The 21501-nt window shown below is 38.3% G+C and overlaps 2 protein-coding genes across 2 annotated transcripts in view; one reads left to right on the top strand and one right to left on the bottom strand.

The window, feature by feature from the left end:
• Positions 1 to 10648, bottom strand: part of trpc1 (transient receptor potential cation channel, subfamily C, member 1) — a 37560-nt gene extending 26912 nt beyond the window's left edge. Inside the window, exons 1-2 of the mRNA XM_053495213.1 lie at positions 10186 to 10648; positions 7658 to 7812 (exon numbers count right to left, since the gene is read on the bottom strand). Coding sequence (XP_053351188.1) covers positions 7658 to 7812; positions 10186 to 10357 — 327 coding nt within the window. The 5' untranslated portion in view covers positions 10358 to 10648. The remainder of the gene's footprint in view (positions 1 to 7657; positions 7813 to 10185) is intronic.
• A 7662-nt stretch (positions 10649 to 18310) lies between these two features.
• Positions 18311 to 20767, top strand: chst2b (carbohydrate (N-acetylglucosamine-6-O) sulfotransferase 2b). The gene has a single exon (XM_053495455.1). The coding sequence runs from the start codon at positions 18826 to 18828 to the stop codon at positions 20218 to 20220; it is 1395 nt and encodes a 464-aa protein (XP_053351430.1). The 5' UTR covers positions 18311 to 18825; the 3' UTR covers positions 20221 to 20767.
• The last annotated feature ends 734 nt before the right edge of the window (positions 20768 to 21501 follow it).

Raw genomic sequence — 21501 nt, 5'->3', positions numbered from 1 at the left:
TTTAACTAATTTATTTCCAGAATTTTTTTATTCTAACTAACACAACTGATCTTGTCCTTGTTCTTTAGAATTGTGCGGATGGTTGAACGATTCATGTTAAATGAATGAGCAACGTCTGCCATCTTTGCACCTCGCTCCATTCTCTCAATTATTTTCACTTCTTAGCAGTACCAGCTTCATCATCACTGCTTTTACTATGCACACCGGACATGTGATCCAACTTCTGCGACTAAATAAACATGTGTGATTGCATGTTTGTATCTTCAAAAGGTTGTAACTCCTAAAATATTCATATGTAGAGGACTGTACAGGCTGGGGTTGTTAAATGTCAAAAATATTCAGTGCTGACTTACTTACATATCTGTCTTTTAAAAAAAATAATTTTATTCTCTGTTCTTTAACCCAAATGTCTTTCTCATCTTACTCAGAGGTGTTAATTCCTGTTAATTGTAGCATCGAATTGTGCAATCCAGTCCCTCTTGATTCACCCTATTCAAATGGATTTGAATGTACAGTACGTGAGGTTTTGGGGTAATTTCCTAAAAAAAAAAAAAAAGACTTTATTACCATCCAGACTGGACATGTCACTGGTTCTCACCATCCTCCTCGGACACAATAACATGCTATGAAATACTTCAAGCCTTCTTTGTTTTAATTTCAAATACTAAAGTCACAAAATATTAGTACATTACTGTTCATACAGTACAAACACAATGTATCACGCAGTCTAGTTCGATACACACAGCTACAATCATGGGAAAGACTGCTGACTCGACAGTCATGAACACCCTCCACCAGGAGCGTAACCCACAGAAGGTCATCTCTGCAAGTGCTCGCTGTTCTCACTGTTTGTGCTGTATCGAGGCATATTCATGGAAAGTTGCCTAGAAGGGAAAGTGTAGAAAACTACCTTTTTTTTTTTTTTTGCATTAACCTGCCACACTGCACTGCACTATGTACCAGCGTTCCATGTTATACTGGTGGCACTCCTGGCATGTCCTAAACTTTTTCATACATACACAGCGACTATCAAACACATAAATACATGGCTGCACATGAACTAAACACTTTTTTGGCTACAAATTGTGGTTAAACTGTGCTACGTTTATTAGATACATTGTGTTGTCTCACAGGCAGTAGGGTGGTTTAGTGGTTAGCACTGTCGCCTCGCGTCTCCAGGTTCGATTCCCGTCTCTGTGTGCATGGAGTTTGCATGTTCTCTCCGTGCTTGGTGGGTTTCCTCTGACAGTCTGAAGACATGCACATTAGGCTAATTGCCTGGTCCCAAACTGCCTGTAGTGTGTGCAAAGTAACGAATTACTGTACATTTACTCGCGTTACTGTAATTGAACAGTTTTTTTGTGTACTTCTACTTTTTAAAGTAGTTTTTAAAATTTGTAATTTTACTTTTACAACGTAAAATTGCATGCAATGCAAAATGCTAAAATTTATGTTTTGTTTAACGTATTGTACTTTCGCTACATTTGAAATCATATTCGCTACTGAGTAAAAATAAATTAGTTAAAATGAAAAATAATAAAAAATAATGCTTTTATTTAGTTTAGTTTTCTCGGGTCTTCCAGATCTCATCTTGACCTCCACAGTTCCTCTGAACTGCCATCTTTTAAGTACTGTACATTTCTCACGGTGGAAACTGCAAACTCTTTGCTATCTTCTCGTAGCGTTCTCCTGCATTGTGGGCATCAATAACTTTCATTTTTAGAGTCTTACACAGCTGCTTAGAGGAAACCATGCTTGTTGAGGGTCCGCAAAGTATTTGTAAAGCTTTGAAATTGGCATTTACTAATGACAGCTGTTGCTAACCGTCAAATCTAATGAGCTGATTAAGGTCTGAAACCTTGTAAAAAGAATCTGAGACTCTGGAACTCTTAGGGTGCCCAAACTTTTGCACAGTGCCATAATAATGTTTTTTTTTGTTGTTCAATTTATGGCATAAGAAGTAACTATGCATCAATGTCGTGCATTTTTTCCATTTCCAAGAGAGACTGTGTTTTTCAATTAAAAAAAATCACCAAAATCTGTTATTTATCAAGGGTGCATAAACTTTTTGCATAAGACTGTATGTGTTTGTGTGCCCTGTAATGGATTTGCACTTTGTCCAGGGTGTACCCTGCCTTTGACATTTTTCTAGTCAAAATGTTTATTTGATTTGTGCAAATGTTAAACACCACTATTACTTTTTTTTGTACAGTTGTTTAACCACAACGTCTACGCATCTAACATAACATGCCACACAAATAAAATGACACTAAATTAAACCGAAGTAAATCACAAGAGAAGATAAAACAGAACCAGATGAGCTTAAAGATCACCGCCTTTCTGTTTTCTATCAGGATTTTACTGTGAGATGGAAATAATTTATGACTCTGGTGAATATGGCGCTCTGAACAAGCAGTACATTAGTGCTCCTAAAAGAATCCCACTGTTTCCATCTGTGAGTCATGGAAGTCCCGCTTTTCGTACTGTTGAGTGCAAATGTCTGCATAAACACAAACCAGACACGCTGACGTTCCAGGATGACAAAGGTTTTTTTGATCCTCTTATTTTGACTTGACTGACCTGCAGAATCACTGCATCTCAATCCTGCAGGAAAGTTTATTGTTGAATTGAGATGAGGATTAGGGAGAAGTGCACTAAACAGGGAATGATTTAAGATACCTGACATTGAATTTAGCAGTATTTAAAAGTTAAAAGTTTGGATTTATTTTCCGAACGCTAGGACAATACTGGAGATTTCAAAACTATGGAATAACACATATGACATTATGTAATAAAGGAACACAAACAACAGTCAGTTGTTATTTTAAGACATGAAGGTCAACAAGAACAGTATTGTGTCGAGTGCGTTTGTAAAACCCATCACTCCATGATGAAGCAAGACCAAAACATACCTACAGAGGAGAAGATCATTTAGAATCACCGGCCTCAGAAATCACCAATTAATAACCAGCACCTTCATCTGCTAGCAGAAGAACAGTAGCAGATAAACATCTCAATATCAACTGTTCAAGGGATATTATTGTTTAACAGTATAGAAAGAAATAAAAACCAGGAAAGACCATGGAGTTAGAAGGCGTGTCCAAACTTTTTACTGGTAGTGTATACTGAATTAAAATAATCGTTAATATTTGTCCATCCATCAAATACCCAGGAGGAACCCTAAAAGTGGACGACTGTTGTAATATAGTTGTAAAATGGTCTCCATCACTGAGACAGCGTTGAGACAATGCCATTTTTTTTAAAAACACAATGTCGCACATACAACCTCAGGATAACAAACTTTTAAACTCTATTCATAAATTTGAGTCTAAACATTATCACACAATAGATCTCAGGCGTTAGGTGTTTTTTTTTTGTACCCTTTTGGCTGCTTTCCACTTTAACTATTTCATTCATTTCCTGTTGTTCAGTATTTACATATATATATATATATATATATATTTTTTTTTTTGGGTAGTGCTTGTTGTTATGTGTGTACGTTTCCTAGCATCAACAGCTACTCCCTAGTGGTCCAGTGGTTAGCACACAGTGCTCTCACCGCAGTACCGGAAGTTTGAGTCCCACTCACGCTGTCGGTTTGGTGCTGTATATAGGAGGCATCGTTCAACATTATCCCATCGTCATGTAGTCAATGTTGTTCTGATGTCATTTCATCTCATCCGAGTCATTCTAATGTTTAAAAGCAACCAGCGCTGTCCGAGCGTCCATATCGTTCCCAATTAATGTCACCCAAGAGGATGATTTCAAACATGCTTTATTTTCCCAGAGCAAAATGTCATGAGGGTTTTAAAATTTTCAAATATGTTATTAAATATATAATGATTGTTTGTTTACTTTTTTTTTTATTAGGGATGGGAATCAACAGGGATCACGTGATATAATCACCCAATTATTACAATACCTAGGTTACGATCCTATTTACATTCTGATTCTGTATGCATCAAAATTTTATACATTTCTCAAATTAATTTTTTTTTTTTTTTCAAATTTTGTTACAATTCTAAGCAAACTTCGCCATCTGTAGGATTATAGAGGAACGGCACCATTTTACCACCTTAAATGCATAGATACACTGCCAACTAAGTGAATAACCAAGAGCCTTTCATTAGATAATTACTGCAGCGGTTAATATAGGTATTTAACCTTAACGGCATTGAGGAGCTTCTCATTACTTTATCAACCAAGAAGACATGTTGTGTGATCATGGCAAAGATATTACTCTGGTTCAGAAAGGTCAAATTATTCTCCTGTACGAAGCAAAGAAAAACACAATGGAAATCGCTGAAACTAACAACTGTCCAATTCATTACTGCAACCTTTAAAACCTACAACCTGGTGGTAAAACCTAGTGGTGAATCATCACCTTCGAGGAATCTGTGGTCGGATAAACATTTTTGAATGGTGAACGTTTGGTGGGAAAATGAGTAAAAATAGTGAGAGTAAGAGCATTTCCACATGCACAATGCGAAGAGAACTCAAGGGATTGGGACTAAACAGCTGTGTAGCCTTAAGAAAATGACTTATTAGTGAGACTCGGGAGCATACAGAGTGTATTGTAGAGTGTTGGAAAAAAAAGGATCTGACTCTCCCACAATCAATGTGGGATAATACATTAATTGCGATACATAAGCAGTTAGATTTTTTCTCCCCATAATCTATTTTTTTCCATTTACCTCCAGTTGCCTCTTAAATTGTAATGTGTACAGTACACCCATTAAATAGGGCCTGTAAGGCTTAAAGATGATGGTACTATCCCTACTGTATCTATATATCTATAGAAAAACTTTTTGTGAACAGTTACCATAAAAAATATTCACACTGATTGTGAAATGTTCACATTGCTATTTGAATCATGGTGACGGTGAAGCTGCTTCCAGATGTTCTCAGGGAAGACATTATGAAACAACATTCAAATAGAAAAACGTTACAGAGCCATTTCAAAGACCATAAACTTCCCTGTCAATCCCCCTGGCTCAATAAAATGTAGGTGAAAAGTTCACAGGCCCACAACTCTTCATCCCTGGACACGTACCACAAAAGCACACCCTCATATTAATAAGGATAAAAGCCAGCGACCCTTTAAAGAGTTGCAGGATGGCCTGAAAGCAGCAGGAACAAAAGTAACACTGAGACCAATATGCAACAGGTTGCACCAAAATGATCTCAGGTCCTACACCTTACACACGACTCCTCTGATAAAAAAGGAAGTACAGAGGTGCACGCCTAAACAAACCAGAGAATTTAGATTTCTTTGGGACAATATCCTTTGCTCAGATATTAATAATAATAGTAATAATAATAATAATAATAATAATAATAATAATGAGATAAATAGAAGCTTAAGTCATTTGTGAAGAAAGAAGGGTTACAAGTGCGATTCCATGAATATCATCATCCAACAGCTTCTTTTCCAAAGATCACACATACAGTATAAAAAACACAACTGGAATAAAAACCAATCCCTGTAAATAGAAAGCTGCTGCTGCAAATCACATGTTACCTACATTATACACATGCTTTCTCATCTAAATTATACTATTTATTTACTATTTATTTTCTTATTTCTTCTAGTACTCTTATACCTATTGACCTTTTGCAGTCATGTGACTAAAGTCACAAAAGTGTTCTTTTGATTGTGTAAAGCTGCTGTGCGACAAGGTCAATTGTTAATAGCGCTATACAAATAAAATTGAATTGAATTGTACAGCAGAAGAACCATTAACCGACATTAGTCTACTATGTCTTTTTCTTGATACAGCGGTACCGCTGCGGACATATTAAATCCATTCCAGAGAAGAGTTTTCAAAGTAAAATTTCGTATTGTGAATCGCATTTTCCCATAGGAAATAATGTAAATGCAGATAATTCGTTCTAGCCACCCAAAAATATTAACAATATCACCAATTTTATTAAATGTATTAAATTTATTACATTTCCAAATTTATGATGTTATAATCATATTTTTGCATGTATATAAAACATTTAAAAAAGAAATGTTAATTAAGTAAAATGTAAAATAAAAAGACATTAAACCTCACTTAACCCTAATTCATGACTCCTCTCAGCACGGGCTGATTTAAAAAACAAACTGAAAGCAGCTCCTTTTTCTTCCTGCTACCGTCCTTGATAACATTCTTGAGACCCATGGTGCTGTGTCTTCACTAAATCTTCCACAAAATGCAAAAAAATCCACAAAATCTGGCCTTCCACTGACGCAAACAAGTTTTAATAGTCTATCAGAAGTGCACAACCAGAAGTACGAGCAAATGAGTCGGTCACTCATATGATAAAGCTGCTTCATATGCCGAATAGATTTCTTGCAAAATATCATCTCTTAAGGTGAAAATTCACAAAGAAGGGCGCTCATATGCCGAGGTACCAAAGTTATTAGGTTCGAGGTGTATTTTGGAGTAAAAAATATAACAAAAAAAATGATCTGATAAACTAGCGGGTATATTGTGCTGGATTTTGCAACTTATTCAAAAGAGAAACAAGCATGTGAAAATGGATTAAGACTGTAGTAATGATGTGCAGAAGTTTAATTTGATTGCATAACGCGATTACTTCACGCTGTGTACACGTGAATCCATTCCTCCTGGATTTGGTGGTGTTACTCTGAGCTCATTCAGTGGTTATGATGCAAATGAGAGGATACTATGGAATACGCTGTGTTTTACGCTTCATAAAATAATGTGTAGGTAACGCTTACTAATACTGACATTACAAGCCTGCTAATTACTAGCTTACTAATGTCTTGGGGTCAAACCCAAAGCGTTAAATGCAAAGCTAGTATACAATGTACAATCCCTTCTTCAACACACCAAGTAGTGCCCTTAATCAAGGGTTAGAGCAGGATTTGGAATTCAGAGCTGTGTTAGAAGCTAGTTAGCCTTGTAGCTCACGCTAGCCAAGAACAGAACAACACGGACAGTGCAGGGGCGATTCAGAGTGACTTAGAAACAATTACTATGGACAAAAAAGGATTGTTTGGGATGATATAACATTATCAGATGAGGTTTCTTGCTGAAAATGAAAAGCAAGTTTTTACTTCTAGCAACTGGTACATAACGTGGAGTTTGCCGTCACAAGTGGCCGCGAGCATGGTGGAAAGACGTCATGACTTCAGATGCAAAAGACTAAATCACAGTGGTCGGATAATCATGATATGCTGCTTCTCTGTAAAAGTTAGTGGTGGATTACACATCATCAAGGGAAATGAGAATGGAGTGATGCTGCAGAACATACAGTATAAGAAAAGAATTTAAGCTCATCAACCAAAAAAAATACAGCCACAATACCTCGACACACAGGACTTGCATGGCCTAGTCTATATTCTGGCCCAAATATTACATGGTGATTATTTTCTGGAACTCGCGAGTCCATCAGAGGGACGTTAGAGTACTGAAGATGGTTTGACAAGAAGATTGGATTAAAATTAATCCACAACTACTGCACACATCTCAGAGTGGTAATTAACAACAGATTTGCAGCAAAACCCTAATATCGAAGTGATATGTTCCTTTCATTGGGTTAAAAAAACAACGAAGACCCAGGCTTTGACCTAAAAGTATATCTTGCCTTAGGTGCAGTAATTTCACAAAATGTACCACCATTATGTGAAAAAAGAAGACTTTACCTGGCAGCCGTGGTCCAGGAGAAGCTGCAGGATATCTAGGTTCTCGTTCTCGATGGCGATAGTGATGGCATCCTTCCCCAACACGTCCACGCAGTTGATATTCAGCTCGCCATTGCGTTTTTCCTCCAGCAGCTTCTTCACCATGTAGTAATCACCTTCATAACACACACACACACACACACACACACACACACATTTCTCTGATTGAACTATTAATTTCTCAATGAGTCATGTAAACAAACGCATCACGTTTATACTGGAAGAATTCATAAAAATGACATGCGAGAGTCCAGAGCCCGGGTTAGCATAAACACACAGGCAGTTAACAGAGAGATATTCTTCACTGAGCCAGATTTAGCTTTCCTTTATATGGTAAGGAAGACATTTGACTTTCATCTGCCTGTTCTGATGGAAAGACACGGAGGTCTTGGTAACCTTAGTTTTTAAATAGGGTTTTGAGATGATCTACAGATTTTCATTTATTTATTTATTTATTTATGTAAAACCTGTCTGATTGCATAATTCATTCTACGTATACAGTATAATTCGCCTGGAAGCCTTACACCTTCGGGAAAAAAGGCCACCAGACACTCGTCTGCGCCTTCATAGCGATTCTGATGTGGTTTTCTTCTGCAGAACATAACATTAACACTTTATTCGCATCTAAGAACCGCAGTTCATAGGCACTAAACAATAATGACAATCCCAGGACTGCACCATAGGAAAAAAATAAAAAAAACAAAAACAATAAAGCTGCCTACTCAACAACATCCATTTCATGCCATTACAGGCTGAGACATGGTCGTGTAGCCACATCTTTTTGTTCCTATCCATTTATCCTGCAATTGCATTTAAAATGGTTTCAAAACTGGGTGTAAGAATGTGAACATAAAGAGGAAGATTACCAAAAAAACCCAAAAACAACATTTTGGACATTTTATTCCTTTATTGTGCAATGAGGAAAATGTCTTACGCTTCCCGTTCCTGTTCTAAATTATTGATGTGCGCTGTCAAGACAAAACCAATTATGTGAGCTGGATACGTAAGGACAACGCTGACCAATTAGACACTCGAGACTGCTATGGGATTATAGAATGTGTGTGTGTGTGTGTGTGTTTGGGGGTTGGGGGTGGATGGGGCGGGGGGGTTAGCAGTATATTTTCACAGGGTTTTTGTGTGCAACCAAACATCCCCATCAGGATAGGAACTTCTTTTGAGTTTTGACTTTATCATAACATGTCACCGGTCACCACAATTATTTTATTTTAAATCACTACACTATTTTCGAAACAAATAATCTTACAAAATAATTCCTAAACAAAGAAACAAAAATGCAAAAATGCTTTGTTTTGATCACTAAGATTAAGATTTGAGTTAGATTTGGGTACCTGACTGCATGAAAAAATTACTAATTTACAAAGGGTGTGTTTAGATCTTAATGTGATTTAAAATGTAGGTTGTACAGTTACAAAAGTAACTATCCTTGTAGGGACCAACTAAAAATTTGTCCTGGTTGGGACATTTAACGTTTTGGGCCCCGTAAGGATGACTAAACAGATTATTAACTATATCTAACCTTTAAAAAGCTCCTGTAACAGTTTCTTTAATGCCCGCAACAATGTTTCTTTAGCGCCCGCAACAATGTTTCTTTAGCACCCGTAATAATGTTTCTTTAACGCCCGCAACAATGTTTCTTTCACACGCCTGAAAAAAATGTTGCCACAATGTTTCTTCAACATCTGCAACAATGTTTCTTCAACATCTGCAACAGTTTTTTTTTCCATCTGTTACAATATTTCTTTAACAATAGCAACAATGTTTCTTTAACATCTGCAACAATGTTACAACAATGTTTCTTTAACATCTACAATAATTTTACAACAATGTTTCTTTACCATCTGCAACAATGTTTCTTTCACATGCCTGAAAAAAATGTTGCCACAATATTTCTTTTACATCTGGAATGTTTTTTTAACATGTTCAACAGTTTATTTAACGTCCACAACAATGTTTCTTTAATGCCCACAACAATGTTTTTTTAGCGCCCGCAACAATGTTTCTTTAACATCTACAATAATGTTACAACAATGTTTCTTTGACACCTGCAATAATGTTTCTTCAACACCTGCAGCAGTTTATTCAACATCTTTAACAATGTTTCTTTACCATCTGCCACAATATTTCTTTAACACCGGCAACAATGTTTGACATCTACAATAATGGTACAACAATGTTTCTTTAACAGCTACAATAATGTTACAACAATGTTTCTTTGACACCTGCAACAATGTTTCTTCAACACCTGCAACAGTTTAGTCAACATCTGCAACAATGTTTCTTTAACACCTGCAACAATGTTTCTTTAAAGGTTAGATACTGTGTAGTTAAAAAGCTGTTCAGTAACTCTAAACAGAAGGTCTTTACATGAACAGTAAGACAACAAACTTGTGTGTGTGTGTTATTTATATATATATATATATATATATATATATATAGAGAGAGAGAGAGAGAGAGAGAGAGATGCTGACCTTTCTCGCAGGCCAACAGGAAGAGCTTCTCATCCAGCGTGGTCTCCTCCTGCACCTCCCGGACATCCTTGAGCGCGAGGTGGGCGCGCGGAGAGGCGGCGTGCGGGCCCCGGTACAGCGCAGCCATCAGCACGGGGAGCGGATAGGACAGCACACCGAGGCCGAGGCGCATCCCACCGGGCGGCCGCGCGCCTGAAGCCCCCGTTTTGAGCCCCTGCGACTGGAAGGGATTAGGAAATAAAAAGACACCAACGAGCTCTCCGATGAGCTGGAAATGATTACGCAATGATCCCGAGCTCTACTTTTGTTCAGTGCGGAAATCTGACATTCAGCTGGAGAACCCGATCAGTTCCGCACAATGTTCATGCGAACATCACTCTAGCAGTAATTAGATGTAGTAGTGATAATATTTCTCCTGAATAAAACACGTAGGATGATTTCCGTCGCACTGACTGATGCTCTGGTCCTGATGGTACTGACGCTCACAACTGCGCATGCGCAGAACGACCACCTGAACCCAGGGCGATCAGATTTCACGGACTGCGCACGGGGTTTTCTTAGAAATGCACAATCTGGCAACAATGAATGAACAGGGACGTTACATAACCCCACAGTGTGGGTCGATTCGTCTGAATTTGTAGAAATGAACAGAAATGTTACAAAGGTTTCATTTAGTCACACACATGTCAGGTCATAGCATCAGACAGCTCTATAGTGAGGAAATATTACTTACAGTAGCAGTCCAGTAGTTGGGAAGGTTGTAAGTTTGAATCCCTTTAGAAAACCATCTTCCCTAATAAATAAATAAAGATACGATATGATTAATTCTCAGAGATTACTGTGACGAGTCACATTTCTTTATATTTTGTTACATCTAAAAACGATTATATATCTTAGATATGATTAAGAAATAATTATATATCTTAAACTAACACAAGAGTTCAGAAATGTTTTTATTCAACATGCACCGGTCAGCAATTTATGCTGCATTAGATTTTCTGTGGGATCGGATCAGACCAGCTTTTGGAGTACGTAGATGAGCCTTGGTGCCCATAATCCACTCATCCGGGTTTACTGGTACATAGTGTTATTTAATTCACCAGGTGTTGGTGTTGTGGCTGATCGGTGCATTTACGTTTGCAACTGTATGAAAAACTATACACACTCCACAATGAAATGTACATTTACTGCATTCAGCAGACCCAAGAGACCTTTGATCACATTATATATCTAATACATATACACTACCGTTCAAAAGTTTGGGGTCACTTGCACATTTCTTTGATTTTGTTTAGTGATTTATTTTCTATATTCTTCAACAATATTGGGGATTTCAAAACTATAAAATAACACATATGGAAATGGGTAATTACAACAAAAACAACAATTAGTTGTTATTTTAAGATACAGAGGTCAGCCTTTCTGTTCTTGCAAGAACAGTATTGTCAAGTGCATTTACAAAATCCGTCAAGCACCACAATGAAACTGGCTCTCATGAAGGCCGTCCCAGGAGGGCGAGACCCAAACCTACCTCTTCATTTAGAGTTATCATCCTGAAAAATGACCAATTAACAGCACCTTAGATTAGAGGCGTTATGAAGTCTTTACAGAGCAAACTGTAAGTAGCAGACACATCTCACCATTAACTGTTCAAAGGAGATTAATGCATTTTTTGGACGCCTTCAGCATTCCTTTACAATGTAGAATGAAATAAAAATCAGGAACTATCATGGAGTTAGAAAGTGACCCCAAACTTTTGAACGGTAGTGTGTACTGACTGATACATACTGATACATTTTAGCTCATTATACATCTGAGCAGTTAAGGGCCATGCTCAAGGGCCCAACAATGGGCTGGGGTTTGAATCACGGACCTTCCAATTAATAGTCCAATGCCTTAACCCCTTCCATTACCCCTGACCCTGGAAGTCCAGACAATGAGCCAGGAAATGCTCAAGCAATTCGCCATCCACTTACTCCACTGAGAGAAAACTGATAAGACTAGGCTTTATGGACATTATCAGAGACTTTAATGCAAGAAATGTCTTTCAACTTGCATTTGACTTTTGACAGTACAGCTGCAAAGATAATTAGCTACAATAAAATAAACTATACATGTGGGTAAGCTACTGTTTATACAGTGCTGTATTATTATCATTATCATTTCAGCAGGCACCCTTATACTCTAATTCACTCTATATTTCTATATATGCTCTCAGTATTTGAATTCTTTAAACACTACTTTGATTAATGCAACCCTAAAGAGTAAAATGATAGATTATCATGATTGAATGCGTTGCATATTTTTCTTTAAATAGTGTGTGCTTTTTTGTATTATTTAAATTCTGCATATTTGTCACACTTAAATGACTGAGATCATCAACTATATATCATAATATAATATAATATCATAATATAGTAATATCACCTTCAGCCTATGCTCCCTCCACAAAGAGAATCTGAGTAAATACAAAATGCAGTTTTTAAATAATAATTTTATTTAATAAGATTTTTTTTAACCAAACCTACCTGCCCCAGTATGATAAAGTAATACACACAATTGCTGGGTGAGGCAGATCGAGTTCCAGTTCATCCTTAAGGTGTTTAGTGGGGTTGAGTTCAGTCAGGGTTCCGTGCAAGTTCTAGCACTCATCATGTCTTCATGGAGTTTGTGCACTGGGGCGTTGTCATTCTGGAGCAAGTGTGCACCTCTTAGTTCCAAGAGTGCCCTTCCAACTCTGTGTCAAAGGTTTGAAGAACCACAGATATACTGTAGATATTGATGTGATGGTCAGATTACACAGAATCATGTAAATCAAATGCATTATTGATGAGAGTGGTCATGAAATTAGACCATTTGGTTCTCGCTGATAGGAAGAACAGTTACTGTAGCTTGAATAACCATTTGTTACAACTGCATGAGCCGAAAGGTATCTCAGAACGTACAATATGTGGATGAGCTCCAACAGCAGGAGACAAAGTTCTATTCTGCTGCAGTAGGGATGAGACCAAAATAACTGGACAAAGAAAGATTGGGAAAAGGCCATGTAAGGTTTGTCCAGTGGTTGAAGGTGTTGTTTTGCTGAGTATAGTGTTTTAAATAATATTTAATAATCATCCCAAGGTCAGTGTCACTTTAACCCTCATCCTGATGTTTGAAGAGAGGATTACCTGAAGCTCTTGACCTATATCTGAATAATAGTTTGCATATGATTTTTTTTTTTTTTTATGTACACAATCTGCTGATTGCCAAATTCCTTCTCAGTAAAATCTTACATGGCCAAGGAAAGTCAGGATGATTTTGATTCTAAGGAATTATCTGAATACCGCTGTACATACTTGGATGATGCCACAAAAAAGCTTTACTCAAACCCAAGCACAGATGCCAGCCAAATCAGCCAGTGGAGGCTGACTTTAATGAAAAATAAAATCCTTTAGAGGGCATGCAGAAGAATCACTGAGCAAAGCCAAGATTCAAATGAAAACAAACCGTGCTCTGGCATGCAGTAAAGTTATAATTCTAGATTAAATCGACATGTTCGAGATTAAAGAGCAGCACTGAAACCATACAGAGAAAAGATGAAGCTATGTCTCCAGGGGAACTTATATACATTTGGATGTATATAAGATAATAAATAGAAAAATGGCAGGTATCGTTTTAATATGAGCACAAAGCTGCAGGCTTGATATATTTGTAAGGAAATTAGAGTCATAAAGTGACACGGACTTTAGATTGAAAACTTAAAATAGTTATGGGAGGTCTGGTCAGATTATTATTTCTTTTGCAAACTGGTGCTCAGTGAAGTTTGGGTAGATTTGAAAAGAAGGGGTAAGAAATGTGGTGTTATACTACTACTGCTACTACTACTACTACTACTACTACTAATAATAATGTTATGTAGCACATTTATACCTCAAAAATCAGCTCATAATGAATAGAGAAAACATCACAAATGTTAAAAATTAAATAACTAAATAGTTAAAAATGAAACAAGAAAAACTTCCCTGCAAAAAAATATAGTCAAAAGACCAGGCTATGTCAGCCATTTGTTCCATTATTTATGAGCCCCTTTAAAATGTGTGTGTATAAAAAATGGCTGTAATTCCTGAATGATTAATGCCACACTTCTGTCAAACCCCTTTTAAATTAAAGCTGAAAATCCTGACTTTGCTCACATCTAAAGTGTTTCATTTAATATTCAGTGTGGTGGTGTATGGAAGCCAAAATGCCAAAAAAAGATGTATCTTTGTTCAAAAATGTATGGACCTGACTATATATAAAGATTTAGCCTTTTTCATGTTTTTCTAGGTTTTTTTCACAAAAGATCACTTTTATCATCCTCTACCTTATTTCATAAGATGGATATTTGAAATTTGCACTGCACAGCCAAATAAAAAGTTATTTCAGGGTCAAATAAGTGTCCAGTATCAAGTAAAGAAAGCATCTAAGGAGATTTGAAATTACTGAAACTGGTTAAAAATCTCAGAATCTCAGATTCTCAAATTATCAAATCCTGATAGGATAATGCTGAACCATGAGCAAAAAATGTGTTAGTAAGACTAATCAGAAAAAAAAGCTTTACTTTGCTAGGAAGCATAAAGATTGGACTTTGGAACAATGAAAAAAGGTCATGTGGTGTTGACAGTCTGTGCATCCAGTTTGAGGCTCCAGAGCGATGGGTGTGTCAGGGTAAGAAGGGAATCCATCATTCACTATACAAGCCTCTGGATCTGGGGTTGCTTCAGCCGCTCAGGTCTGGGCTCAGCAATGTTATGTCGGAATAAAATGAAGTCAGCTGATGACCTGCAATGACCAGGTTATCACATCTATGGAGGTTTTTTTTTTAACCTGGTTGCACAGGGCATATTCCAGGACTCAGCCTGTAAAAGAGTGCTACTGGGAGCATAAGCAACTTTTTTACCACACGAACTGGTCACCACATTGAGCGCTGGCATCAAAGGTAATTTAATGAAATCTTAAAGTATGCATATACAGTGCATCAGACGATACAGTGGCCAGACGGAAGCCACTCCTTAGTAAAATGCAAATGGCAGCCCACCTGGAGTTTGCCAAAAGGCACCTAAAGGACTCTCAGACATGAGAACCAAAATTCTCAGGTCTGATGAGACTCTCTGGCCACTCTACCATATCGGCCTGATTGGTGGATTGCTGCAGAGATGGTTGTCCTTCTGGAAGGTTCTCCTCTCTACACAGAGAACCTCTGGAGCTCTGACAGAGTGACCATCGGGTTCTTGGTCACCTCCCTGACTAAGGCCCTTCTCCCCCCAGTTTAGATGGCCGGCCAGCTTTAGATAGAGTCCTGGTGGTCTCGAACTTGGGACCTTCAAAGCAGCAGGAAATTTTCTGTAACCTTTTTGATTTGTGCCTCGAGACAATTCCTTTGACTTCATGTTTGGTTTGTGCTCTGACATGAACTGTCATTTGTGGGACATTATATAGACAGGTGTGTGCCTTTCCAAATCATGTCCAATCAACTGAATTTACCACAGGTGGACTCCAATTAAGCTGCAGAAACATCTCAAGGATGATCGGGCTAAACAGGATGATCAGGGGAAACAGGATGATCAGGGGAAACAGGATGCGCCTGGGTTCAATTTTAAGCTTCATGGCAAAGGCTGTGAATACTTATGTACATGTGCTTTCTCATTTTTTTTTAATTTTTAATACATTTGCAAAAATCTCAAGTAAACTTTTTTCATGTTGTCATTATGAGGTGTTGTGTGTAGAGTTCTGAGTATAAAAATGTATTTAATCCATTTTAGTATAAGGTTGTGACATAACATATGTGACATAAAATGTGGAAAAAGTGATGCGCTGTGAATACTTACCGGATGCACTGTATTATTATTATTATTATTATTATTATTTGTATTAGTAGTTATACTACAGTACTACTACTACTATTATTATTATTATTATTATTATTATTATTATTATTATTATTAACAACAACAACAACAACAATAATAATAATAATTGGTGTATGTTTGGTAATGGCACCAGTAGATGGCACTCCATAACAGCACCTGACTTACTCAACTCTACAAATGAAAGAGTTTGGTTTAATTAGACCTGAAATACATTTTTTTAAAGCATGGTCTTTAATGCATATAGTTGATTTATGTCATTTTTATTTTACAGCTTTTTCCTATTTCCTACGAAGGTTAAAAATGTATTTGGTGTTGTTTAGCTAGATATCTTACTCTCTTCATCATTATCTTTAAAAATACATATGATTATCAGCTGCTACTTCATGCCATTACAGTATTTTATGTTCTTCTCTAAAAAATAGAATGGTTTGGATCCCTTCCAAAGAGTTTAACAACCTCCAACATGCAGAAATACAAAAGCAGATGTTCAGGTAAGAAAATATAACACTCAATCAACACCATATAACACCGTACACAAAAATAGCTTACTTGACATTAGGGACTGTCTCGAAAGATACCCAAAACTGTTCACGTCTATTAGAAATATTCAAATAATGATCATCTGAAAGATATACGGCTTTCTATGTTAGGGCATTGGTTTAACTCACACAGGTCTGTGTGTGACGGTTTAATCTGAATGTTTTAGTAATTTGTGCTCTAACACACTTGACATAAACCATCACTTAATTAATAAAGCTTTTATGAGTTGATTCAGGTGTACTGGAGAAGAAATAAATATTAATATATTCAGTGCACAGGGACTCCCAAATGACAAGCCATAATTAAGCATGACTATCCTGTTGTGCAGCTTTAGGCGGCCGCTCACTGATTGTGCAAATAAATAGAGGAGTATATAATTGGATACAAAACATAGCATGAGAGTTATAGTAGTAATAATGATGATGATGATGATGATGATGATGATGGTGATGCAACATATACTCTAATTGCCTTTTATCTAGTTTGGTTGTAAAATATATGTAAGTAAGGACATTTGGCACAAAAGGCTTTAAAGTACACCAGGTTTAGATGTGACTTTTTCTGGATTTCTGTCTGTACAAAGTCTCACATGCTTTCTCAGTGTATGTTTGGGTTTGCTCAGGATTTTCTGTTTTATCTTCAAACTATTAAGGTACGTAGATGGACTGGGTATGGGAAAGGCCCAGAGTATTTGGCTGAAACCTTGCATGCTCACTTGCAGCGTTCCTAGCATAGCCTCCGGGTTCGACAGGATAATAGGCTCACTGAAGGTGAACGGGTAAATAAAGTAAATTGAATAAATGTGTTTCAAGGATGGGCTCTGGACTGACCACCCTGACCAGAGCGAATAAATCATGTATGACTTGCACGGAAAATTTATATCAAACTTACAAACACACACACAAAAAAAAGAAACCAAGAATGAATGCTGATAAATAAAAAATCAAAAAAAAAAAAAAATACACAAGGAACATTGCATGTATGATCTTATAAGTTTAGACAGGAAAAATAAAGTCTCTTATAAGCATGTTTATTTTATTTTTTAAAATATATAAAATAAAATAATTACAGGCTAATTTAAACCAACATTCTCAATACATCACAAAAATTAATTAAGCATTTGGCACAGTAAATTGGATAGTCATAAATATTCCTGATATTACAGATTATTTTACAAAAGACAATAATCACAAATATTAATAAATATTTTTTTCTTTTGTTTTGTTTTATCTTCTTCTAGATTCAAAATTCAATTATGTTTTTGGTATAATAATAATAACAACAACAACAACAATAATAATAATAATAATATATAATGTGTGTGTTTGTGTGTATATGTTTTTATGCATATATTATTATTATTATTATTATTATTATTATTATTATTATATGAAATAAATATATATTGTTCTTTTTTTTTGATCTATCTAATCTTGTTATTTTCTTTCTGACTTGTGTCTATATTTGTTACGCCCTTTAAAACACACACATACTGTATATAAATAACATACTGCTAACGGTTGGACGGATTAAGGAAGTTTGACTGACATCTTGCCTGACCAATAGCGTCTGAGGAGGAAAAAAACGAAACGAATGTGTCGACCAATAGGGGTGCGAGGTGGGCGGGGCCTCCGTGTGTCTCGGACTGAATCAGTTCAGCAGGACAGTTTGAAAACACAGCAGAGAGAGAGAGACGGACGCCGACCGACTTCAGGATCAGATCCACCGCGTCCTATCGCCGAGGTGAGCGCGGGAGAGACGCCGCCGGAGGGCCTCCGCGTGCCGGATCAGCGCTGAGCGAAGCCCCGGTGATGGAGGCGCGCGCCGTTACTCCCGCTCTATTGTCCGCGTATTGTTCTCCTTTGTCCTAGGCTCGCGCTGTTATTCCGCGTTATAACCGAGTTCGCGACCGGAAGCGCTCTGAGACGGCATGCGTGGGCTCTTTCCTCTCATGCAGCAGCACCAAGATGGAAGGATTTTTTTCCCCTACAGGATGATGGAGAGTCTGATTGCGCAGTGCAGCAGCACAGTGGAGATCTGCACTGGGGTTTGGATCTGATCATGACTGCCTGAGTGCTCGTACTGACTTACTTAGCTTTAAATCTGCTTTGCATCACAACACAATCCCATCCTCTTCGTCATCGTCGTGATCTGTGAGTCGAAGTGGACGGAGCGGTGGTGAAGCCGCTCTCCGGTCGGTCCGCTCCAGATGAGAGGCAAACAGTATCAGCAGATCAAACCTGCAGGACCTCGAGAGAGCGACGCTGACTATGGGAGGAAACTCCGAACGTACCAGAACCCTGTGAAAATAATCGACCAGCCCGGCATCGTGATGAAGGTGCTGAGGAGGAAGCGGATTATCCTATTCGTGGCCTATTTCCTCCTGCTGGTTCTGACCATGCTCAATCTGGCCAACTACAGATGGAGCAAAGAGCCGCAGCAGTGCAGCCACCAGCTGAGGAGCACCACGTACCAGGGCCGCTCGGACATACGGTTCCTTTACAGACCCGCTCTGGTTAAGAAACGCCAGCTCGTTTACGTCTTGACCACGTGGCGATCCGGGTCCAGCTTTTTCGGCGAGCTGTTCAACCAGAACCCTGACGTGTTCTTCCTGTACGAACCCATGTGGCACATCTGGCAGAAGCTCTACCCCGGTGATGCGGTGTCTCTTCAGGGTGCAGCCAGAGACATGCTGAGCTCGCTGTACCGCTGCGATCTGTCTGTATTCCAGCTGTATAACAGCCCCGGGGGCAAAAACATTACCTCTCTTGGCCTGTTTGGGGCCACGCTGAACAAAGTGATTTGCTCGTACCCGCTGTGTTCCGCGTACAGAAAGGACGTGGTGGGAATGGTGGACGACAAGGTGTGTAAGAAATGTCCGCCACAGAGCCTCCGTCTGCTGGAGGACGAGTGTCTGAAGTACAACACTATCGTTATTAAAGGGGTGCGCATTCTGGACGTCAACGTCCTGGCACCTCTCATGGAAGATCCCTCACTGGAGCTAAAAGTCATCCACTTGGTAAGGGACCCCAGGGCCGTGGCCAACTCCAGGATCAAATCCAGGCACGGACTGATCCGAGAGAACCTGCAGGTGGTCAGGAGTCGCGATCCTAAACTTCGCCGGCTACCGCTCGCAGACGCCGCGCACAAAACGAACAAAAAGGACGGCGCCGACTACCACTCTATCGGGGCCATGGAGGTGATATGCGATAGGACCTACAGGACCTTGAGGACGGCGTTGAACCCTCCCAGCTGGCTGAAGGGAAAGTATCTGGCAGTGCGCTACGAGGACCTGGTGGAAAATCCGGTAAAAGTACTTCGTCAGGTTTACCGCTTCGCTAACCTCAGCGCCAATCACGACGTCGAGTCATTCGCCCTGAACATGACTAACGGGACAAACTCGTCCTCCAAGCCGTTCATCGTGTCATCCAGGAACGCCACGCTGGCGGCGAGCGCTTGGAGGACGCTCCTGAGCATCCAGCAGATCAAACAAGTCGAGGATTACTGCCACCAGTCCATGTCCGTGCTGGGCTACGAACGCGTAAGAACAGCCGCCGAGGCTAAAGACTTAAGCAAATCCTTGCTGACTGCATCTAAACTGTGATGCTAACCTTTGACCAAAGACCTACAAAAAAAAAAAGTTCATTTGAATGATTGTTTTTCTGTTGTAGCTCGATAACTGTGGAGCTTTATTTTGTTTCAGTGTTTCATTGAGGGATTTGACATGCCTCATAGGAATGTAGTGTTTTATTATTATTATTATTATGATTATTATTATTATTATTATTTCAGTTGTGAAATTATAATGCTGCCATGGCTTTTCTAAGTGGATTGATTATGTACGTGTATGACAAACTGCACCATGACTTGAATATGAGATGAGCCTTGATGTTATGTGAAACATGTGTCTTGCGTCGAAAATGCTTTCATTTTTTTTTCAGTTCATTTTTATTTTTTATTATAATTTGTTGATTTTTTTTTTTCTCTCTTTGGGATGTTTATGATGTTCATTTAAAGTTTGTTTGCGGGAAAAAAAAACTGCAAAAGGAAAACGTGAAAACCAGTCGAAGCTCTCGTTTGTGAAGCAGGTGATGCTGTTTAGTTAGTGCAGGATGCTCTCAGAGACAATCATTAAAGTGCTCTGTAATGCCTTTTCTCCGTCTCTTTGGCCTGCATGTCTGTTTCTAGAAGACTCCGGGTGCTCGTTTCTTTCTTTTTTTTTTCTTTTTTCAAAATTTCCTGTCGACCTATTGTCTCATTCTGCTTTAATACTGCTCCAGTCTTACTATGGCCGTTGATGTTCACAGCTAGAACAACAAACCTTCTAACTCACTCTTGCAGCGATTGTAAGATATTATCCTGACTAGTCAGTATTTTTAATAGCCTAAAATGTGAGTTTTTAGAATAGATTTAAACTAACACATTATTCTCTGTCCTACTTTTTCCCCCTCTTTATTCTCCTCTTATTGCAACACCATACAATTATAGGATTTAAACCAATTTCTTCAAAGCTCATGTGACTCTCAGTAGTGGTTTGGCCTTAAACAAAGCTCCCCTCTCTCTCTCTCTCTCTTTCTCTCTCTCTCTCTCTCTCTCTCTCTCTCTCTCTCTCTTTCGTTTAGTTTAAAAGTTTTGTAGAACATGTGAAGAATGTGACTGTGTGCCTTCTGAGATATCAGAAATAAATAGCCAGGCTTGTTTTAGAGCACTAAAGAATGTGTTTAGAATGCATGGCCTTTTCAGAAACAGCAACGCGTATTTAAATGCAGTGCAGATATCGGCTAAACACGTCCTTATGAGCCGGGAGTCTGTGTTTGGTTTTGCTTTTTAGATAAGCAAAAGACGTCAGTTCTAAACATGAAGTCCAAAACATTGCTCTGTCCAC

This window comes from Clarias gariepinus, chromosome 4, assembly GCF_024256425.1.
Source record: "Clarias gariepinus isolate MV-2021 ecotype Netherlands chromosome 4, CGAR_prim_01v2, whole genome shotgun sequence".
In the NCBI taxonomy this organism is placed as follows: Eukaryota; Metazoa; Chordata; class Actinopteri; order Siluriformes; family Clariidae; genus Clarias; species Clarias gariepinus.
The sequence above is the reverse complement of the archived record's forward strand: the minus strand, read 5'-3'. Positions and strand labels throughout refer to the sequence as shown.

Bases quoted from the DNA above. Each gene is read 5' to 3' on its own strand.
- chst2b (XM_053495455.1), top strand. From the start codon at position 18,826: ATGAGAGGCAAACAGTATCAGCAGATCAAACCTGCAGGACCTCGAGAG.